This window comes from Ovis aries, chromosome 26 (assembly GCF_016772045.2).
Source record: "Ovis aries strain OAR_USU_Benz2616 breed Rambouillet chromosome 26, ARS-UI_Ramb_v3.0, whole genome shotgun sequence".
In the NCBI taxonomy this organism is placed as follows: Eukaryota; Metazoa; Chordata; class Mammalia; order Artiodactyla; family Bovidae; genus Ovis; species Ovis aries.
The window spans coordinates 33296695-33319399 of record NC_056079.1 but is presented as its reverse complement, the minus strand read 5'-3'; the positions used below and the strand labels follow the sequence as shown (position 1 = coordinate 33319399).

The 22705-nt window shown below is 38.7% G+C and overlaps 1 protein-coding gene across 2 annotated transcripts in view; it reads right to left on the bottom strand.

Moving 5' to 3' along the window:
• The window catches only part of LOC101115508 (disintegrin and metalloproteinase domain-containing protein 32), a 197426-nt gene extending 175174 nt beyond the window's left edge, over positions 1-22252 (bottom strand). For both annotated transcript variants that reach the window (XM_060407107.1, XM_060407108.1), the window contains exons 1-2: positions 22122-22252; positions 10171-10250 (exon numbers count right to left, since the gene is read on the bottom strand). In XM_060407107.1, coding sequence (XP_060263090.1) covers positions 10171-10250; positions 22122-22179 — 138 coding nt within the window. In that variant the 5' untranslated portion in view covers positions 22180-22252. The remainder of the gene's footprint in view (positions 1-10170; positions 10251-22121) is intronic.
• Between the last annotated feature and the right edge of the window lie 453 nt (positions 22253-22705).

The following is a 22705-nucleotide window of genomic DNA, read 5'->3' as shown; positions in this document are numbered from 1 at the left end:
TATTCAACACAGTATTAGAGGTCCTAGCCACAACAGTCAGACAAGAAAGGCATAAAGGCATCCAAATTGGAAAGGGAAGAAGTAAAGCTGTCACTATTTAGAGATGATATGATACCATACAAAGAAAACTCTTAAGTTTCCACCAAAAACCTATTAGAACTAATAAATGAATCCAGTAAAGCTGCAGAATACAAAATTAGTATACAGAATTCCATAGTCTTTTTTATATACTAATAATAAACTAACATAAAGAGAAAGCAAGAAAATAATTGCTTTCAACTGCATCAAAAGGAATAAAATATCTCAGAATAAACATAACCAAGGAGGTAAAAGACTTACATTTTGAAAATTATAAAATTTTGATGAAGGAAACTGAAAATTATAAGAAATGGAAAGTTATCCTGTGTTTTTGGATTAGAAAATTAATATTAAAATGTAAATACGACTCAAAGCAATCCAGAGATTTTATGCAATCTCTTAACAAAATACCCATGACATTTTTCACAGAACTAGAACAAAAAAATCCTAAAATTTATTTGGAACCGTAAAACACACCAAATATCCAAAGCAATCTTGAGAAAGAAGAGATGGGAGTGTCATGCTTCCTGACTTCAAATTAATTTGAAGCTACTTAACACCACAAAGCTACATTAATCAAAAAAGCATGGTACTGGCACAAAAACTCACACAGAGGTCAATAGGCAAGAATAGCCCAGAAATCAACCCACAAACTTACAGTTAATCAATTTACAACAAGGGAGACAAGAAAATAATGGAGAAAAGACAGTCTCTTCAATAAATGGTGCTAGGCAAAGTGAACAGTTACATGTAAAAGAATGAAATTAAAATCTTTTTTTACATCATATAGAAAAGTAAACTCAAAATAGATTAAAGACCTTAATGTAAGACTGGAAACCATAAAACATTTAGAAGAGAACACAGGCAGCACACTCTTCGACATAAATTATAGCAATATTTTTAATATCTGACTCCTAAGGCAAAAGAAAAGCAAAAATAAACAAATGGTTCCTGGTGGTGGTTTAGTCACTAAGTCATGTCCAACTTTTGTGACCCCATGGACTACAACCCACCAGGCTCTTCAGTCCACTGGATTCTCCAAACAAGAATACTGGAGTGAGTTGCCATTTCCTTCTCCAGGGGATCTTCCCAACCCAAGGATTGAACTGAGGTCTCCTGCACAGCACGCAGATTCTTAACCAACTGAGCTAAAGCTTCTGCAAAGGCAAGGGAAAACATTACCAAAATGAACGAACTACTAGTAAATGGGAGAAAGTATTTGCCGAAATGTGGTACTTCAATGCAATCTCAAAAATGACAAAATCATCTGTGTTTGTTTCCAAAGCAAACCATTCAATATCATGGTAATCCAAGTATATGCCCCAACCAGTAACACTGAAGAAGCTGAAGTTCAATGGTTCTATGAAGACCTACAAGACCTTTTAGACTTAACATCCCCAAAAGATGTCCTTTTCATTATAGGGGACTTAAGTGCAAAAGTAGAAAGTCAAGAAACACCTGGAGTAACAGGCAATTTGGCCTTGGTGTACAGAATGAAGCAGGGCAAAGGCTAATAGAGTTTTGCCAAGAGAACGCACTGGTCACAGCAAACACCCTCTTCCAACAGCACAAGAGAAGACTCTATACATGGACATCAACAGATGGTCAACACCGAAATCAGATTGATTATATTCTTTGCAGCCAAAGATGGAGAAGCTCTATACAGTCAGCAAAAACAAGACCAGGAGCTTACTGTGGCTCAGATCATGAACTCCTTATTGCCAAATTCAGACTTAAATTGAAGAAAGTGGGGAAAACCACTAGACCATTCAGGTGTGACCTAAATCAAATCCATAATGACTATACAGTGGAAGTGAGAAATAGATTTAAGGGCCTAGATCTGATAGACAGAGTGCCTGATGAACTATGGACAGAGGTTCATGACATTGTACAGGAGACAGGGATCAAGACCATCCGCAAGAAAAAGAAATGCAAAAAACCAAAATACCTGTCTGAGGAGGCCTTACAAATCGCTGTGAAAAGAAGAGAAACAAAATGTGAAAGAGGAAAAGAAAGATATACCCATCTGAATGCAGATTTCCAAAGAATAGCAAGGAGAGATAAGAAAGCCTTCCTCAGTGATCAATGCAAAGAAATAGAGGAAAACAATAGAATGGGAAACATGAGAGATCTATTTAAGAAAATTAGAGACACCATGGGAACATATCATGCAAAGCTGGGCTCAATAAAGGACAGAAATGGTATGGATCTAACAGAAGCAAAAGATATTAAGACAAGGTGGCAAGAATACAAAGAAGAACTATAAAAAAAAGATCTTCACGATCCAGAGAATCACGAGGGTGTGATCACTCACACTCACCTAGAGCCAGACATTCTCGAATGTGAAGTCAAGCGGGCCTTAGGAAGCATCACTACAAACAAAGCTAGTGGAGGTGATGGGAATTCCAGTTGAGCTATTTCAAATCCTGAAAGATGATGCTGTGAAAGAGCTCCACTCAATAGGCCAGCAAATTTGGAAAATGCAGCAATGGCCACAGGACTGGAAAAGGTCAGTTTGCATTCCAATCTCAAAGAAAGGCAATGCCAAAGAATGCTCAAACTACCACACAATTGCACTCGTCTCACATGCTAGTAAAGTAATGCTCAAAATTCTACAAGCCATCCTTCAGCAATACGTGAACCATGAAGTTCCAGATGTTCAAGCTGGTTTTAGAAAAGGCAGAGAAACCAGAGATCAAATTGCCAACATCTGCTGGACCATCGAAAAAGCAAGAGAGTTCCAGAAAAACATCTATTTCTGCTTTATTGACTATGCCAGATATGGATCACAATAAACTGTGGAAAATTCTGAAAGAGATGGGAATACCAGACCACCTGACCTGCCTCTTGAGAAAGCAGTATGCAGGTCAGGAAGCAACAGTTAGAACTGGACATGGAACAGCAGACTGGTTCCAAATAGGAAATGGAATACACTGTGGCTCTATACTATCACCCTGCTTATTTAACTTATGTGCAGAGTACATCATGAGAAACGCTGGGCTGGAGGAAGCACTAGCTGGAATCAAGATTGCCGGGAGAAATATCAATAACCTCAGATATGCAGATGACACCACCCTTATGGCAGAAAGTGAAGAAGAACTAAAGAGCCTCTTGATGAAAGTGAAAGAGGAGAGTGAAAAGTTGGCTTAAAGCTCAACACTCAGAAAACTAAGACCATGGCATCCGATCCCATCACTTCATGGCAAATATATGGGGAAACAGTGGAAACAGTGGCTGACTTTATTTTGCGGGGCTCCAAAATCACTGCAGATGGTGATGGCCACCATGAAATTAAAAGATGCTTACTCCTTGGAAGGAAACTAATGACCAACCTAGACAGCATATTAAAAAGCAGAGATATTACTTTGCCAACAAAGGTCCATCTAGTCAAGGCTATGGTTTTTCCAGTAGTCATGTATGGATGAGAGAATTGGACTATAAAGAAAGCTGAGTGCCGAAGAATTGATGCTTTTGAACTGTGGTGTTGGAGAAGAGTCTTGAGAGTCCCTTGGACTGCAAGGAGATCCAACCAGTCCATCCTAAAGGAGATCAATTCTGGATGTTCACTGGAAGGACTGATGTTGAAGCTGAAACTCTAATACTTCGGCCACCTGATGCGAAGAGCTGACTCATTTGAAAGACCTTGATTCTGGGAAACACAGAGGGCAGGAGGAGAAGGGGACGACAGAGGATGAAATGGCTGGATGGCATCACCAACTCAATGGACAGGGGTTTGGGTAGACTCTGGCAGCTGGTGATGGATCGGGAGGCTTGGCGTGCTGAGGTTCATGTAGTCACAGAGTCAGACATGACTGAGTGACTGAACTGAACTGAACTGAACTGAACTTGCAAACAATACAAGTGATAAGGGATTAATATCCAACATATATAAACAGCTCATACAATTCAAAAAGCAAAAGAAAAAAGAAACAACCCAGGAAAAAAAATGCCAGAAGACCTACACAGACATTTTCCAAAAAAGACCTACAGATGGCCAACTGTCACATTGAGAAATATTCAACATAACTAATCATCAGAAAAATTAAAGTAAAATCTCAGTGAGGGAATTCCCTGGTGGTCCACTTGCTAAGACTCCATGCTCTCAATGCAGAGGGCCTGGGTTCGATTCCTAGTCCAGGAACTAGATCCCACATACCACATTTAAAGTATACACGCTGCAATGAAAAGGTCACACATCACAACTAATGATCCCTCACATCACAAAGAAGATCCCACCAGCTGCAATATCCAACACAGCCAAATAAATAAATAAATATTTTTTTAAAATATATCATTGTTATACATTCAATGCTATAGACATTCATTCAGTTTTTTATATTCCACATATAAGTGATAACATAGAGAATTTGTCTTTCCCTGATTAATTTCAGTAAGCATAATACCCTCTAAGTCTATCCACTTTGCCGCAAATGTCAGAATTTCATTCTTTTTATGGCTGAGTAATATTCCATCATAAGTATATGTGTGTCTGTGTGTGTGTTTATGCAATCTTCTGTTAATGGACACAAGTTACTTCCATATCTTGACTACTGTAAATAATGCTGTGAAGAACATTAGGGTGCATGTAAATTTTTGAATTAAGTGTTTTCAGGGGGGGTTGGAATATGTACACAGAAGTGGAACTGCTTTATTATATGGTAGTTCTATTTTCAGTTTTCTAAGGACTCTCCTGGAGAAGGCAATGGCACCCTACTCCAGTACTCTTGCCTGGAAAATCCCATGGACAGAGGAGCCTGGAAGGCTGCAGTCCATGGGGTCGCTGAGGGTCGGATACGACTGAACGACTTCACTTTCACTTTTCACTTACATGCATTGGAGAAGGAAATGGCAACCCATTCCAGTGTTCTTGCCTGGAGACTCCCAGGGAAGGGGGAGCCTGGTGGGCTGCCATCTACGGGGTTGCACAGAGTCGGACACAACTGAAGTGACTTAGCAGCAGCAGCAGCAAGGACTCTCCAGCTGTTTTTCATGGTGGCTGTACCATGTAAACACAAAGAGAAACAGACTCACAGATATAGAGAACAAATGAGTGGTTATCTATGGGAGAGAAAACTGGTGGAGGTAAGTTAGAGGTATGGAAATAAAAGGTACAAAGTACTATGTATGAAATAAGTAAGCAACAGGGTTATATTTGACAGCACAGGTGTATGTGTCCATTAGTTTGAAATCACTTTAAATGGAGTAAAATCCACAAAAATATTGAATCACTATGTGGTATATCTGAAACTAACATAAATCAAACATATTGCAGTTTAAAAATCAATCATCCAGGGAATGTAAGGTACACATAGGGAAGACAGTCAATCAGTTTAGTTCAGTTCAGTTCAGATGCTCAGTCGTGTCCAACTCTCTGCGACCCCATGAACTGCAGCACGGCAGGCCTCCCTATCCATCACCAACTCCCGAACTCCACTCAAAACCATGTCCATTGAGTTGGTGATGTCATCCAACCGTCTTATCCTCTGTCATCCCCTTCTCCTCCTGCCCTCAATTTTTCTCAGCATCAGGGTCTTACAAATGAGTCAGCTCTTTGCATCAGGGGGCCAAAGTATTGGAGTTTCAGCTTCAACATCAGTCCCTCCAATGAACACCCAGGACTGATCTTTAGGATGGACTGGTTGGATCTCCTTGCAGGCCAAGGGACTCTCAAGAGTCTTCTCCAACACCACAGTTCAAAAGCATCAATTCTTCGGCACTCACCTTCCTTCACAGTTTAACTCTCACAACCATATATGACTACTGGAAAAACCATAGCCTTGACTAGATGGATCTTTGTTGACAAAGTAATGTCTCTGCTTTTTAATATGCTGTCTAGGTTGGTCATAAGTTTCCTTCCAAGGAGTAAGCATCTTTTAATTTCATGGTGGCAATCACAATCTGCAGTGATTTTGGGGCCCCCCAGAATAAAGTCAGCCACTGTTTCCACTGTTTCCCCATCTATTTGCCATGAAATGATGGGACTGGATGCCATGGTCTTAGTTTTCTGAATGTTGAGCTTTAAGCCAACTTTTCACTCTCCTCTTTCATTTTCATCATGAGGCTCTTTAGTTCTTCTTCACTTTCTGCCATAAGGGTAGTGTCATCTGCATATCTGAGGTTATTGATATTTCTCCCGGCAATCTTGATTCCAGCTAGTGCTTCCTCCAGCCCAGCATTTCTCCTGATGTACTCTGCACATAAGTTAAATAAGCAGGGTGATAGTATAGAGCCACGGCATATTCCATTTCCTATTTGGAACCAGTCTGCTGTTCCATGTCCAGTTCTAACTGTTGCTTCCTGACCTGCATACTGGTTTCTCAAGAGGCAGGTCAGGTGGTCTGGAATTCCCATCTCTTTCAGAATTTTCCACAGTTTATTGTGATCCACACAGTCAAAGGCTTTGGCATAGTCAATAAAGCAGAAATAGATGTTTTCTGGAACTCTCTTGCTTTTTCGATGATCCAGCAGATGTTGGCAATTTGATCTCTGGTTTCTCTGCCTTTTCTAAAACCAGCTTGAACATCTGGAAGTTCACAGTTCCCTTATTGCTGAAGCCTAGCTTGAAGAATTTTGAGCATTACTTTACTAGCATGTGAGATGAGTGCAATTGTGCGGTAGTTTGAGCATTCTTTGGCATTGCCTTTCTTTGGGATTGGAATGCAAACTGACCTTTTCCAGTCCTGTGGTCATTGCTGCATTTTCCAAATTTGCTGGCCTATTGAGTGGAGCTCTTTCACAGCATCATCTTTCAGGATTTGAAATAGCTCAACTGGAATTCCCATCACCTCCACTAGCTTTGTTTGTAGTGGTGCTTCCTAAGGCCCACTTGACTTCATATTCCAGGATGTCTGGCTCTAAGTGAGTGATCACACCCTTGTGATTCTCTGGGTCGTGAAGATCTTTTTTGTACAGTTCTTCTGTGTATTCTTGCCACCTCTTCTTAATATCTTCTGTTTCTGTTAGGTCTCTACCATTACTGTCCTTTATTGATCCCATCTTTGCATGAAATGTTCCCTTGATATCTCTAATTTTCTTGAAGACATCTCTAGTCTTTCCCATTCTATTGTTTTCCTCTATTTCTTTGCATTGATCATGGAGGAAGTCTTTCTTATCTCTCCTTGTTCTTTGGAACTCTGCATTCAAATGGGTATATCTTTCCTTTTATCCTTTGCTTAACAAAAATAAGCTATCATCTCACTTTTGACTATCATCAAAAAGTCTGCAAATAACAATTGTTGGCAAGGATGTGGAATAAAGGGAATCCTTGTTACTGCTGATAGGAAAGTGAATTGGCGCATATACTATGGAACAACAATTGGAGGCTCCTCAAAAAACTAAAAATAAAACTACCATATGATCCAGCAGTTCCGCTCTGATGTATATATCTGGGGAAATTAAAAATATTAATTTGAAAGAATACACACACCCCAGTGTTCACAGCAGCAGAATTTACAATAGCCAAGGCATGAAAACAACACAAATGCCCATCAAAAGATAACTGGGTTGAGAAGATGTGGTATATCAATACAATGGGATATAACCCATCCATAAAAAAGAAATGAATTTCTGCCATTTGCAGCCATAAGGGTGAACCTGGAGAATATTATGCTTGTGAGATGTCAGAAAAAGACAAGTACTTATTATATCACTTATATATGAAATCTTTAAAAATACAAATGGACGTATAGGCAAAACAGAAACAGACTCATAAACAGAATCACAAACTTGTGGTTACCAAAGGTAAAGGGAAACAGGGAGGGACAAATCAGGGATATAGGATTTACAGATAAAACAGATAACAACCGAATAAACTGTACAGCATAGGAAATATAGCCATTGTCTTGTAATAACCTTATAATGGAAGATAATCTGCGAAAATACTGAATCACTATGCAGTACACTTGAAATTATACAATATTGTAAAACAACTATACTTCAATGAATAAAGAAAATACAACTGAAACTAATACAACATTGTAAAACAATGATACTTCAATAAATAAATATATATCAGGATGAATAAAATTTTAAAAATTATAATTGTATACCAACTTTGTATGGTGACAGATGATAACCAGACTTACTGTGGTAATCATTTAATAATGTATAAAAATACTGGCCTTCCCTGGTGGCTCAGACAGTAAAGCGTCTGCCTACAATGCAGGAGACCCAGGTTTGATCCCTGGGTCGGGAAGATCCCCTGGAGAAGGAAATGGCAACCCACTCCAGTATTCTTGCCTGAAAAACCCCATGGATGGAGGAGCTTCGTTGGCTACTGTCCATGGGGTTGCAAAGAGTCAGACACGACTGAGCAACTTCACTATCACTATCACTACAGAGTACACCTAAAACTAATAGAATGCTATATATTAATTATAACCCAATAAACATGCTAAAATAATAGGTTAAAAATTTTAATGGGCAAATAATTTAAAAGACATTTTGCCAAAAATTATTTAGATGGCTAGTAGGTTATGAAACATCATTTTTCATTAGAACAATGCAAATATAAGCTACAATGAGATACCACTACACATCCAATACAATAACTTTAATCAAAACAGATATCAGGTCCTAACAAGCATGGGGGAAAACTGAAATCCTCATATACTGCTGATGAGAAATGTAAAGTAGTAAGTCACTATGGAAAACAGTTTGTCAGATTCTTAAAATGAAAACCATAAACTTACCATATGACACAGCAAAGTCACTTTTAAATGTCTATTCAAGAGAAAGAAAACTATATGTCCATACAAAAATATTCATGGCAGAATGATTCACAATGGTCAATTTCTAAAAACAGTCTTGAATTAAACAAGTAAATGGATAAACAAATGTATTATAAACATGCATTAATGAGTAAAAATTAAGAAAATATTGATAAATGTTGCAAAATGGATAAACTTAGGTGAAAGAAGCGCAATAGAAAGTCCTATAGTATCATATGTTTCATTTTTATGAAATGTTTAGAAAATGCATAACTACAGAAACAGATCAGCAGTTGCCAAGGGCTGGGGATGAAAGCAGAGAAGTACACACAGGCAGGAAGGAACTTAAGGCAACAGACATGTTCTAAAACTGGATTATGATAATGTTTGCATAATTCATGTACTAATAATCTGAGTTATACACTTACAGTGGGTGAACTCTGTGGTGTCTAAATTACACCTCATTAAAACTGTTAAAAATAAAGTGTTATCAAAAGATTGGCCACTGGACTTCTCTGGGGGGTCCAGTGGTTAGGAATCTGCCTGCCAATGCAGGGGACTAAAGTTCGACCCCTGGTCGGGAGGATCCTACATGCCATAGAACAGCATGTTCCACAACTATTGAGCCACACTCTAGAGTCCACAAGCCACAACTACTGAGCCTGAGTACCACAACTACTGAAGCCTCTGGAGCCTGGGCTCCACAACAAGAAAAGCCACTGCAATGAGAAGCCCATGTATCACAACAAAGAGTAGCCCCTGCTTGCCACAACTGGAGAAAGTCCACACACAGCAACAAAGACCCAACACACTCAAAAATAGTTAACTGATTAAATTTTTTTTAAAAAAAGATCAGTCACTTGTAAGCAAGGCATGCTGTTTTATTTTTTTAATCTCCTAAGGCTCTTAGCATATAGCTATGCACACAAGTCCAGAGAAATATCTGTTAAATAAATCAATAAGTAGGATAGAATATCATCTTTCCAATAAAAATAACAGAATAATCAGTTTATACTCTGAAAACTGGTAAATGCAAGGGTAGAGATTAAGAAAGAAGATTATACTTAAGACAGATTCTCCTTAGCAATTTTGGAGAAAATTATTCTCTTCATCTGAATCATCTAGATACCACTCAGATAAGACTCTTAATTCTTTTACATTATATTCTCTCTTTGAACTTTTAAAAATTATTTTACCATGAGGAAATGATAAATGCTAGAAAAACTAGAACATTCTGATTTATATATTTGCTTTTACCATCAAAACTTTAAATTCCTTATCAGTAGTGATATTGGCTATTTATATTCTAATGGAATTTATGTATTTCACTGCAATAAAAATAAGAAATTTCATATAACAGCATTAACTATGGAAAATCTCTTACATTTTCTACTTCTGAATTATCACTTGTATTTGCTTGGATTTTCTCTGGAAGTACGATTTGTAGAAATGAATTTTGAAAATCTGGAGAAAGAAAAAAACAGTTAATAACTGTGTCCTAAACTCAACTAAATATTTGTGCATGTTCTTTTATATAAGACTTGCTTTTGAAAATATGAGTTATCACCTGTGTACTCCAATAAAAATATTGAAAACAATTTAAAAACAGGTAAGTTGACTCATTGGAAAAGACTCTGATGCTAGGAGGGATTGGAGGCAGAAGGAGAATTGACGACAGAGGATGAGATGGCTGGATGGCATCACTGACTCGACGGACGTGAGTCTGAGTGAACTCGGGGAGTTGGTGATGGACAGGGAGGCCTGGTGTGCTGCAATTCATGGGGTTGCAAAGAGTCGGACACAACTGAGAGACTGAACTGAACTGAAGAGGAACTTTCCTGGTAGTCCAGTGGCTAAGACTCCATGCTCCCAATACAGCAGGCCCGAGTCTGGTCCCTGGTCAGGGAACTAGATCCCACATGCCTGAACTAAAGACCCTGCTGCTGCTGCTAAGTCACTTCAGTCATGTCTGACTCTGTGCGACCCCATAGACGGCAGCCCACCATGCTCCTCTGTCCCCGGGATTCTCCAAGCAAGAGTACTGGAGTGGGTTGCCATTGCCTTCTCTGAAAGACCCTGCATGCCACAACAAGATAGAAGATCTCATGTGCTGGAACTAAGACTCAGTGCAGACAAATAAATACATTCTACAAACAGATAATATTACTACCTAAATAAAATTAAATCTATTACATAAAACAGATTATAAATATTCTAAATAAAGAGGAAAAAAGAACATTCAAACACAAGGCATCCAGAAAATAAGTGGAAAAAGTCACAGATTTTTATGGTAAAAAACATTTGCCCAAAAAAAGGTGGGAAATTGGTAAAGTGCTATCACCAGCTAAGAGGTCTCAACAATTTTTTAGATAAGCTAAAGATGAAAGTGTGATAGTTGTTGAGAAATTCTAGAAAAACTCTAAAAAATTTCAGAAATCAGATGTGATAGATACAACAGAAAGTACTGTCTCCCATGGATATACTTAGGAACTAACTCTAGACTTAGCTAAGTAACTTACTTTGGCCAATTAGACAATAAGAAATGTAAAACAAACAAACCTGAAAAGAGCTTATGCACTGTGGCTTGCCCTCCTACTGCCTTCGAATTCTGAAATCGCATGTAAACAAGCCTGAGCAAGCCTACAGGAGGGTGAGGGACTATGTGAAAGGCACCCTAGCTGAACACATTCCAACAGAGAGACCAGTGTCTGAGACCATCCTACACCATTCAGCTGCCAACCAACTCAGGAGCTGATAACAGCTGCAGGAAAGAGTGCAAATGACCTGCAGATTAGCTAACCTGGTCCAAACCAGAACAACAGTCCCACCAACCCACAGAATCATGGGTTACGACAGAATACGTCATAGGTTCATCATAGGTTCATGACAGAATAGCGATTGCTGAAGGTGAGGTTAAACAGGGATCACTGAGGAGATGGCATTTGGACAAAGACCTGAAGAAGGTGAGGAGGGGAACAAATGAATATCTCGGCAGAACACTCCAGGAAGAAAAATATCAAGGATTTAAGACTCTTGGAAGGAAATGTGTGGTGTGTTTGAAAAGCCATAAGGAAGCAACTGTGGTTACAGCAGCATGAGCAATGAGGAAAAGATTAAGAGATGAGGTCAGAGAGGAGGGAGACAAGCTGTTGAGATCCTACAGGGCAAGTACAGGTCAGAGTTAGGGCTTTAATTTTTATTCTTGGAGACATAAGAAACCACTGGAAGATTCTGAGCAGAGAGACATGATCTGACTTTCATTTTAACTGAAGGATGATATATTAATTATCTATTGCTGCATAACAAATTATCCCCAAATTTAGCAGCTTAAAACAATAAACACTTATTAACCCCTACGGTCCTTGGGTCAGGCACCTGGGAAAAGCTTAACTGAATGCCTCTGGTTCAGTGTCTCTAGCAAAACTACAATCAAAGTGTTGGCCAGGGCTGCAACCGTTTCAAGGCTTGACTAGCACAGGATCTACTTCAAAGCTCATGCACTTAGCTGATGACAGGCCTTGGGTCTTTCCAGGCTGTTAATGAGAATCTCAAAAGACCTCTCCATAAGGATACTCACAATATGACAACTTACTTCCCCCAGAATAAGGGATCAGAAAAAGAGATTGAACGTGAGCACCCAGGAAACAGACACGGTCATCCTATATTCTAATCTCAGAAAAGACATCCATTGACCACATTTTATTCACTAGAAACAAATCATAAAACATAGCTTACAGTTAAGAGGAGGGGATTACACAAGGGCATGAGTCCCAGAATGTGAGAAACATTGGTAATCATCTCATAGGCTGCCTAAAGAGTTCAAGAAAAGAAATAAAAATTCGGAATTATCAGTTATCAACATGGTACTAAAAGCCAGGCACTAAATAAAGTGAGGTAGGGAGGAGCCAGCTCAATGAGTGTATATTTTGAATGCTGATTCAAGCAATGTGTGGGCATTATTTCTTGGTGATTACAAACTGTAAGGAAAATTATTACACTCATGAAACACTTGAAAATTTGGACACAGACTGAAAACCAGATGATATAAGAAACTGTCATTAATTTCTAAGCCATGATCATGATACTGTGGTTATATTTCAAAATTATATTTTGTCATTTAGAAATATATACTTAAATATTTAGATAATAAAATGATATAATATCTACAATTTACTTAATAGAGGAAGTGGTAGGGAACATAAAACTAAAGCAGAATTAGCCAAGAGTTAATAATTGTTGAACCTGTCCTTAGATATGACACTAAAATCATAAGCAACAAAAGAAAAAATATATATATATACACATATATTAGATCCTATCATCATGACTTAAAACTTTTGTGAGTCATGGAACACTCACAAGACAGTGAAGACAACCTAAGCATGAGAAAAAAATATCTTCAAATCACTTGACTGAAGGTCTAGTATCAAGAATCTAAGAGGAACTCCTAACTCAACAGCAAAACAAAAAACCTAATTTTTTAAATGGGCAAAGAACTTGTGAACACTCATTTCTCCAAAACCGATATACAAATGCCTGATACATATTAAAAGATGTTCAACGTCACTAATCATTCAGTTTAGTTCAGTTCAGTCGCTCAGTCGTGTCTAACTCTTCCCAACCCCATAAACTGCAGCACGCCACGCCTCTCTGTCCATCACCAACTCCGGAAGTTCCCCAAACTCATGTCCATCGAGTCGGTGATGCCATCCAGCCATATCATCCTCTGTCGTCCCCTTCTCCTCCTGACTCCAATCCCTCCAAACATCAGAGTCTTTTCCAATGAGTCAACTCTTCGCATTAAGTGGCCAAAGTATTGGAGTTTCAGCTTTAGCATCATTCCTTCCAAAGAACATCCAGGATTGATCTCCTTCAGAATGGACTGGTTGGATCTCCTTGCAGGCCAAGAGACTCTCAAGAGTCTTCTCCAACACCACAGCATCAATTCTTCAGTGCTCAGCTTTCTTCACAGTCCAACTCACATCCATACATGACCATTGGGAAAACCACAGCCTTGACTAGATGAAATTTTGTTGGCAAAGTAATGTCTCTGCTTTTTAACATGCTGTCTAGGTTGGTCATAAGTTTCCTTCCAAGGAGTAAGCATCTTTTAATTTCATGGCTGTAATCACCATCTACAGTGATTTTGGAGCCCAGAAAAAATAAAGTCTGACACTCTTTCCACGGTTTCCCCATCTATTTGCCATGAAGTGATGGGACCAGATGCCATGATCTTCATTTTCTGAATGCTGAGCTTCAAGCCAACTTTTCACTCTCCACTTTCAATTTCATCAAGAGGCTTTTTAGTTCCTCTTCACTTTCTGCCATAAGGGTAGTGTCATCTGCATATCTGAGGTTATTGATATTTCTCCCAGCAATCTTGATTCTAGCGTGTGCTTCTTCCAGCCCAGTGTTTCACATGATGTACTCTGCATAGAAGTTAAATAAGCAGGGTGACAATATACAGCCTGGACGTACTCCTTTTCCTATTTGGAACCAGTCTGCTGTTCCATGTCCAGTTCTAACTGTTGCTTCCTGATCTGCATACAGATTTCTCAAGAGGCAGGTTAGGTGGTTTGGTATTCCCATCTCTTTCAGAATTTTCCACAGTTGATTGTGATCCACACAGTCAAAGGCTTTGGCTTAGTCAATAAAGCAGAAATAGATGTTTTTCTGGAACTCTCTTGCTTTTTCCATGATCCATCGGATGTTGGCAATTTGATCTCTGGTTCCTCTGCCTTTTCTAAAACCAGCTTGAACATCTGGAATTTCACAGTTCACATATTGCTGAAGCCTGGCTTGGAGAATTTTGAGCATTACTTTACTAGCATGTGAGATGAGTACAATTGTGCAGCAGTTTGAGCATTCTTTGGCATTGCCTTTCTTTGGGATTGGAATGCAAACTGACCTTTTCCAGTCCTGTGGCCACTGCTGAGTTTTCCAAATTTGCTGACCTATTGAGTGCAGCACTTTTACAGCATCATCTTTCAGGATTTGAAATAGCTCAACTGGAATTGCATCAACTCCACTAGCTTTGTTCATAGTGATGTTTTCTAAGGTCCACTTGACTTCACATTCCAGGCTATCTGGCTCTAGGTGAGTGTGAGTGATCACACCATCGTGATTATCTTGGCCGTGAAGATCTTTTTTGTACAGTTCTTCTGTGTATTCTTGCCACTCTTCTTAATATCTTCTGCTTCCTACTTTCTTCTGTCCTTTATCGAGCCCATCTTTGCATGAAATATTCCCTTGGTATCTCTAATTTTCTTGAAGAGATCTCTAGTCTTTCCCATTCTGTTGTTTTCCTCTATTTCTTTGCATTGATCACTTAGGAAGGCTTTCTTATCTCTTCTTGCTATTCTTTGGAACTCTGCATTCAGATGCTTATATCTTTCTTTTTCTCCTTTGCTTTTTGCTTCTCTTCTTTTCACAGCTATGTAAGTCCTCCCCAGACAGCCATTTTGCTTTTTCGCATTTCTTTTCCATGGCGATGGTCTTGATCCCTGTCTCCTGTACAATGTCACAAACCCCCATCCATAGTTCATCAGGCACTCTATCAAATCTAGTCCCTTAAATCTATTTTTCACTTCCACTTTATAATCATAAGGGATTTGATTTAGGTCATACCTGAATGGTCTAGTGGTTTTCCCTACTTTCTTCACTTTAAGTCTGAATTTGGCAATAAGGAGTTCATAGGGGAATACAAATCAAAGCTATGATGAGATACCATGTCATAACCATTAGGAAGACTATAATCATTAAAAATAAAATAACATGTATCAGGAAGAATGTGGAGAAACTGGAACCCTTGTTCACTACTGGAAGAAATGTAAAACTGTGCAGTCAGTACAGAAAAGAATGTAAATTTCAAGTTAAATATAGGGCTTCCCTGGTGGGAATCCACATAACAATGCAGGGGACACTGGTTTGATCCCTGATCCAGGAAGATCCCACATGCCAAGGGGCAACCAAGCCCCTGCACTACAATTATTGAGCCAGTACTCTAGAGCCCAGGAGCCACAACTAATGAAGCCCACTTGCCCTAGAGCCATGTTCTGCAACAAGAGAAGCCACTGCCTTAAGAAGCCCATGCACCAAAACGAAGAGTAGCCCCCACTCTCCAAAACTAGAAAAAAAAATCTGCATGCAGCAATGAAGACCCAATGCAGCCAAAAATAAATAAATTAATAATTGTTTTAAGTTAAATATAAAATCACTGCATGATCCAGCAACTCCACTTTTGGATATATAAATCTACATAAAGAATTAAAAGCAGGGACTCAAATGAGTACATAGCACACATGCTCATAATAGCTCTATGCATAATATCCAAAAGGTAGAAGCAACCTAAGTATTCATCAACAGATGAATGGATAAATAAAATAAAATATATATATTTCCATATGTATTTCACACAATGGAACGTTACCCACACTATCAAAGTAGAAAATTCTGACACATGCAACAAGCTGGATAAACACTGAGGGCATTATACTAAGTGCAATAAGCGAGTCACAAAAAAGAAAAATACTGCATAACTACACTTACATGACGAAATCATAGCAGACAAATCCATAGAGACAGAAAGTAAAATGGTGGTTGCCAAGAGCCAAAGGAAGCAAAAAATGAGGAATTAGTGTTAAATAGGTACTGAGTTGCAGCTTGGGAAGATTAAAAAAATGTTCTGGAAATGGATGATGGTGATGGCACAAACAGAAAACTAAGATCATGGCATCTGGTCCCATCACTTCATGGGAAGATGGGGAAACAATGGAAACAGTGGCTGACTTTATTCTTCTGGGCTCCAAAATCACTGCAGATGGTGACTGCAGATGGTGAAATTAAAAGACGCTCACTCCTTGGAAGGAAAGTTACGACCAACCTAGATAGCATATTCAAAAGCAGAGACATTACTTTGCCAACAAAGGTCCATCTAGTCAAGGCTGTGGTTTTTCCAGCAGTCGTGTATGGATGTGAGAGTTGGACTGTCAAGAAAGCTGGGCACTGAAGAATTGATGCTTTTGAACTGTGGTGTTGGAGAAGACTCTTGAGAGTCCCTTGGACTGCAAGGAGTTCCAACCAGTCCATTCTAAAGGACATCAGTCCTGGGTGTTCTTTGGAAGGAATGATGCTAAAGCTGAAACTCCAGTACTTTGGCCACCTCATGCAAAGAGTTGACCCCTTGGAAAAGAGTCTGATGCTGGGAGGGATTGGGGGCAGGAGGAGAAGGGGACGACAGAGGATGAGATGGCTAGATGGTATCACCGACTCAATGGACGTGAGTTTGAGTGAACTCTGGAAGTTGATGATAGACAGGGAAGCCTGGCATGCTGCAGTTCATGGGGTCGCAAAGATTCGGACACAACTGAGCAACTGAACTGAACTGATGGCACAACAAAGTGAATGTACTTAATGCCACTGGACTGTATACTTTAAAATGATTCAGTTCAGCTCAGTCACTCAGTCATGTCTGACTCTTTACAACCCCATGAAGTGCAGCACACCAGGCCTCCCTGTCCATCACCAACTCCCAGAGTTCACCCAAACTCATGTTCATCAAGTCGGTGATGCCATCCAGCCATCTCATCTTCTGTCATGCCCTTCTCCTCCTGCCCCCAATCCCTCCCAGCATCTGAGTCTTTTCCAATGAGTCAACTCTTCGCATCAAGTGGCCAAAGTATTGGAGTTTCAGCTTTAGCATCATTCCTTCCAAAGAAATTCCAGGGCTGATCTTCAGAACGGACTGGTTGGATCTCCTTGCAGTCCAGGGGACTCTCAAGAGTCTTCTCCAACACCACAGATCAAAAGCATCAATTCTTGAGCGCTCAGCTTTCTTCACAGTCCAACTCTCACATCCATACATGACCACTGGTAAAACCATAGCCTTGACTAGACGGACCTTTGTTGGCAAAGTACTGTCTCTGCTTTTCAATATGCTATCTAGGTTGGTCATAACTTTGCTTCCAAGGAGTGAGCATCTTTTCATTTCACAGCTGCAATCACCATCTGCAGTGATTTTGGAGCCCAAAATAATAAAGTCTGACACCCTTTAGAATGAGTAAAAAATAGAAATCAGAAAGCTGAAGAATACAATAACGGAATTGAAATTTTCAGTAGAGGGGTTCAAGAGCAGACTAGATCAAGTGAAAGAAAGGATCAGAAAACCTGTAGACAGATCAAGAGAATTCATCTAATCAGAGGAGCAAATTATTTTTTACAAATGAAAGAAAGAATGAAATGAATGAAAAAGAGTGAAGACAGATTCATGGATATATGGGACACAATCAAGCAGAGCAGTATACACATTATAGAAGTCACAGAAGGAAAAGAAATCAGGGTGGAGGGCAGAACTTATTCAAAGAGGTAATGACTGAAAATTTCTCTCACCTGGGGTAAAAAAATTAACATCCAAATCTAGAAAGCCAAAAGAAAGCCAAAAAAGGAATTCAAAGAGAATTACACTGACATACATTGTAACTGCCCTAAAGTAGAGACAAAGAGAGACTCTCAAAAAAGCAGCAAGAGAAACACAAAATATTATGTACAAGCAGACGCCCGTAAGACTATCAGTGGATTTTTCAGTGAAACCTTGCAGACCAGAATGGAGTGGGATAATACATTCAATATATAGTACTGAAAGAAAAAAAATTCCACCTAAGAATACCATGCCCAGCAAAGCTGTTCTTCAGAATTGAAGGAGAGATAAACAATTTCACAAAAGTTAAAGGAGAATGGCCTCACAAGAAATGTTACAGTTCTCTGTCCTGAAACAAAGGCACATTAATTAGTAACAGAAAAATATATAAAAGTATAAAACTTAAGGTAAAGCCAGGAAAAAAGAGAATCTATAAAAATAAAGTAAAAACTGAATACAGATGTTTTAATTAGCTTCTACTTAAAAAAGCAAATATGCAATATCAGTGAAAAAGGGTTACAATGGTAAATTTTATGTTACATATATTTTATCACAATTTTTAATTACTTGTTTAATGGGTATAGGGTTTCAGTTTTGCAAAATGAAAGGCTCCCAGAAAGATGTTATAGAACAACGTGAATATACTCACCACCACTGAACTATACACTTAAAAATGGTTAAGAAAGCAAATTTGCAGCATAAAAGGTTAATATACAAATGTCATTCACTTTCTATATACCAGAAATGAGCATTGGAATTTGACATTTAAAACACAATGTCATGTACATTAGCATTCCCAAAAGTTAAATACTTAGCTATAAATCTAATGAAATACGAGTAAGATCTCTACGAGGAAAACTTCAAAAGTTTGATGACAAATAGCAAACAAAAAGTTCAAAATGTCAATCTTTCCCCAACTTGTTCTATAGATTCAGTACAATCCCAATCAAAATCCCACCACAATATTCTGTGGTTATCAATAAACTGACTCTAAAATTTATGAGGCAAAAGATCCCAAATAACAAACTCAATACTGAAGAAGAAAATCAAACGACTGTCACTATGTGACTTAAAGACTTATAGTAAAGCTCCAGTAATCAAGGTAGTATAATTTTGGCAAGAGAACACACAAAAAGGTCAACCAAACAGAACAGAGATCCCAGAAAAGTACCTAAATAGATACAATCAATTGATCTCTGACATAGGAAAAGACAACATAATGGAGCAAAGATAGTCTTTAAAAAATGTTACTATAACAAATGGATTTCGAAATGCAAAACATATAACCTAGACACAGGCTTTAACACTTCATAGAAATTAACCTAAAGTGGATCATAGATCTAAATGTAAAATGCAAAATTATAAAACTCCTAGAAGTAAGAGTGAACCTAGATGACCATTGGTAAGGCAATGACTTCTTAGATATAATACCAAAGACATGATGCATGAGAAAATAATTTATAAACTGGACTTCATTAAAATTAAAAACTTTTGCTCTGTGAAAGACACTGTCAAGAGAATGAGAAGTTACAAACTAGGAGAAAAACATCTTCAAAAGTCACATCTGATAAAAAACTGTTATCCAAAATATACAAGGATCTCTTAAAGCTCAACAATAATAATAAAAAAAACTTTAAAATGGGCAACATACCTGAACAGACACCTCATCAAAGAAGATATATAGATGGTAAATAAGAGTAATGTTCTACATCATATGTCACTAGAGACTATGACCATTCTATACCTACTAGAACGGCCAAACTGAAGAACACTGACAACACAAAATGCTGGCAAAGATGTGAAGTAATAGAACTCTCATTCACTGCTGATGAGACTATAAAATAGCAAAATAAATTTACATTTTAAAAAAATAGCATAGCCACTTTGGAAGATAGTTTACAAAACTAAATATATTCTTATCATATGATCCAGCAAAAGTACTCATTGGTATTTACCCAAAAGGAGTTGAAATCTTATGTCCAAACAAAAACTTGTACACAGATATTTATAGTAGCTTCATTCTTAACTACCAAAACTGAAAAGCAACCAAGATGTCTTTTAGTAGGTAAATGGATAAATACACTGGTATATACAGACAATGGAATATCACTCAGTGTTACAAAGAAACAAGCTACAGAGCTCTAGGAAGACATGAAAGAACAATAAATGCATATTACTAAGTGAAAGAAGTCAATCTGAAAGGGCAACATACTGTAAGATTTCGACCATATGACATTCTGGAAAAGGTAAAACTGATGGAAATAGTAAAAAGATCAGTCATTGTCAGGACTTAAGAGGGAAGGGAGAGATGAATCAGTGAAACACAGGGGATTTTTAGGGCAGAGAAACTACTCTGGTGGATACATGTCATTATATATACGTCAAAATCCATAGAATGTACATCAAAAGTGAACCCTAAGGTAAACTATAGCTATGGGGTGATAATGATGTGTCAGTGTGGGATCATAAATTGTAACAAATATAGCACTGCGCCTGCAGGATATAGCAGAGACTGTACACATGTGGGGACAGGCAGTATGTGGGGACAGGAAATTTCTGTACCTTTCAGTTTTGCTATGGACCTAAAACACTCTAAAAATAAAGTTCATTCATTTTTTTAAATGGTTGAAGATGGCAAATTTTATGTTTTTTATATTTTATTACAATTTAAAATAATTTAAAAATAAAGATAATACATTTTTTTTAATGGGTAAAATATCCACTAAAGTTCAAAATAGACCAATGAATCTTAACATATTACCAAAAGTTCATTCCACGTTGTAACTAACCTTTACCATTTATCAAGTGTGTATTTGGTATAGCAGCCAAAGGGGAATAGTGGTAACTATCTGAAAAGGCTCATAAAATACTTTTCCCTTTCCCAACCACATATACTTCAAATAAAACACTTAGCAACAGATCAAATGCAGAAATAGATCTGAGAATCTAGCGGTCATCTATTAAACCAAACCTTTTAAGCAGATTCACACCACCACTCTAAATTCTTTGTTTTGGAAAACAGAGTTTTCATTTTTAAATGTGTTACTTACATTAACATATAATAGGTCTATTACTGTAACTGACCAGGACCCTATGGGTCTTCTCAGGACAGACCTCCCCTCCATGTCTTCTGCCTACCTCTCGTCTACAGAAAAACTGTAGCCAAAGAAGAAATTTAATCAGAGAAGGGGCGGAGGAGGGGCGGGGGTTGGAAATACAAAAGCAAAGTAGTCAAGCAAGAAAAAATAATAATAATTCGGCCATTAAAAAAGGTCAAGGACCTTCAGTTCCTCTTCAAGAGCTAGAGATAATATTCTGAGCTGTAGATAATATCCTTTGAGTGGTTTTGTAGCTCCTGAAACTCCGACCAGGTGGGAGAAGTCAATGTGATGACCCGACTGTAGACATGGCATAAGCGGCTCCATCTTGCACAATTCCAAGAACTGACCTTTTTTTGCATATGTATACATTTTTTGTATACATTTTTTGCAGGACAAACTATTATTGTATACAGGGCAAGTTATTTTACTGGAGCAGATGATATCTGAGGAAGATCAGTTTTTGGAGTCTGAGTTCATGAAGTTTTTGGAGTGCTTTTGAGTGCAAGAAATTTTGAGGTAGTGCATAACAGAACTACAAAAAGAGGAGGCCCCTCAATTCAGATTTAGAGTCAGGGCATCAGAGATTTGTCCTGGAGCTTATTAAAATCACCTTCCTCTCTCAGGAGTCCCTTCGCTATGCCTACGCGGCGCCTGAAAACGGCCCGGTTCCCTGGTGGGCAAAAGAAACCAAAAGCGAGGAAAGGGACTCGAGTGTCCAGTTGCCGCGCAGTGTGACCCAAGCAGGTTACGCGTGTAAAGAAGGAAAAGAAAAACCTTCTCACTCCCCACACCGGAGTCACAGGGCATCCATGGGCTTACCGGGTCTTGACGTTAGCAAGCCACGGAGACCCGCTAGCAACATCATTAAGCGGAACATAGCGTGACTTCTGGGCTTTTTTTTTTTTTGAGAGGACACTAAACGCTACGACCGTTGGCCTTCGGTGAGCTGCGTTCTCGCGAGGCTACCTACGAGAGAGCTGGATACTCAGCGCCCCGCCCACCAGTCGCCTGAGGGGCGCACCGGCTCTGCAGTCCTTGCGTTCTGGCCTCTGTCGCGCTCTTTTGCGGACAGCCCGCCCTTCTCAACGGCCCGGTGCCCCCACCCCCAATTATCTGAAGGTACCAGACCACCCCAGCCCTCTCTGTCGCGGTCATCGTCCTTCCACAAACCTTTTGCTTCTTGTGAATGGACCTAAAAGGACTAACACATTTATTGTCCGCTGTTTTGTTATCAAACACCACTTCCTGGATATAAAGGATATAAAACTGTGCGCACATACACACATGAGTTATGCGTTCATATTTACTAAAATCGGGTTTTTTTTTTTAATTTTAAAAAGGGCAGATTAAAAAAAAAAAAAAGAATTCCAAAAAAGGGGGAAGTGAGTAGGTTTTGGTATCAT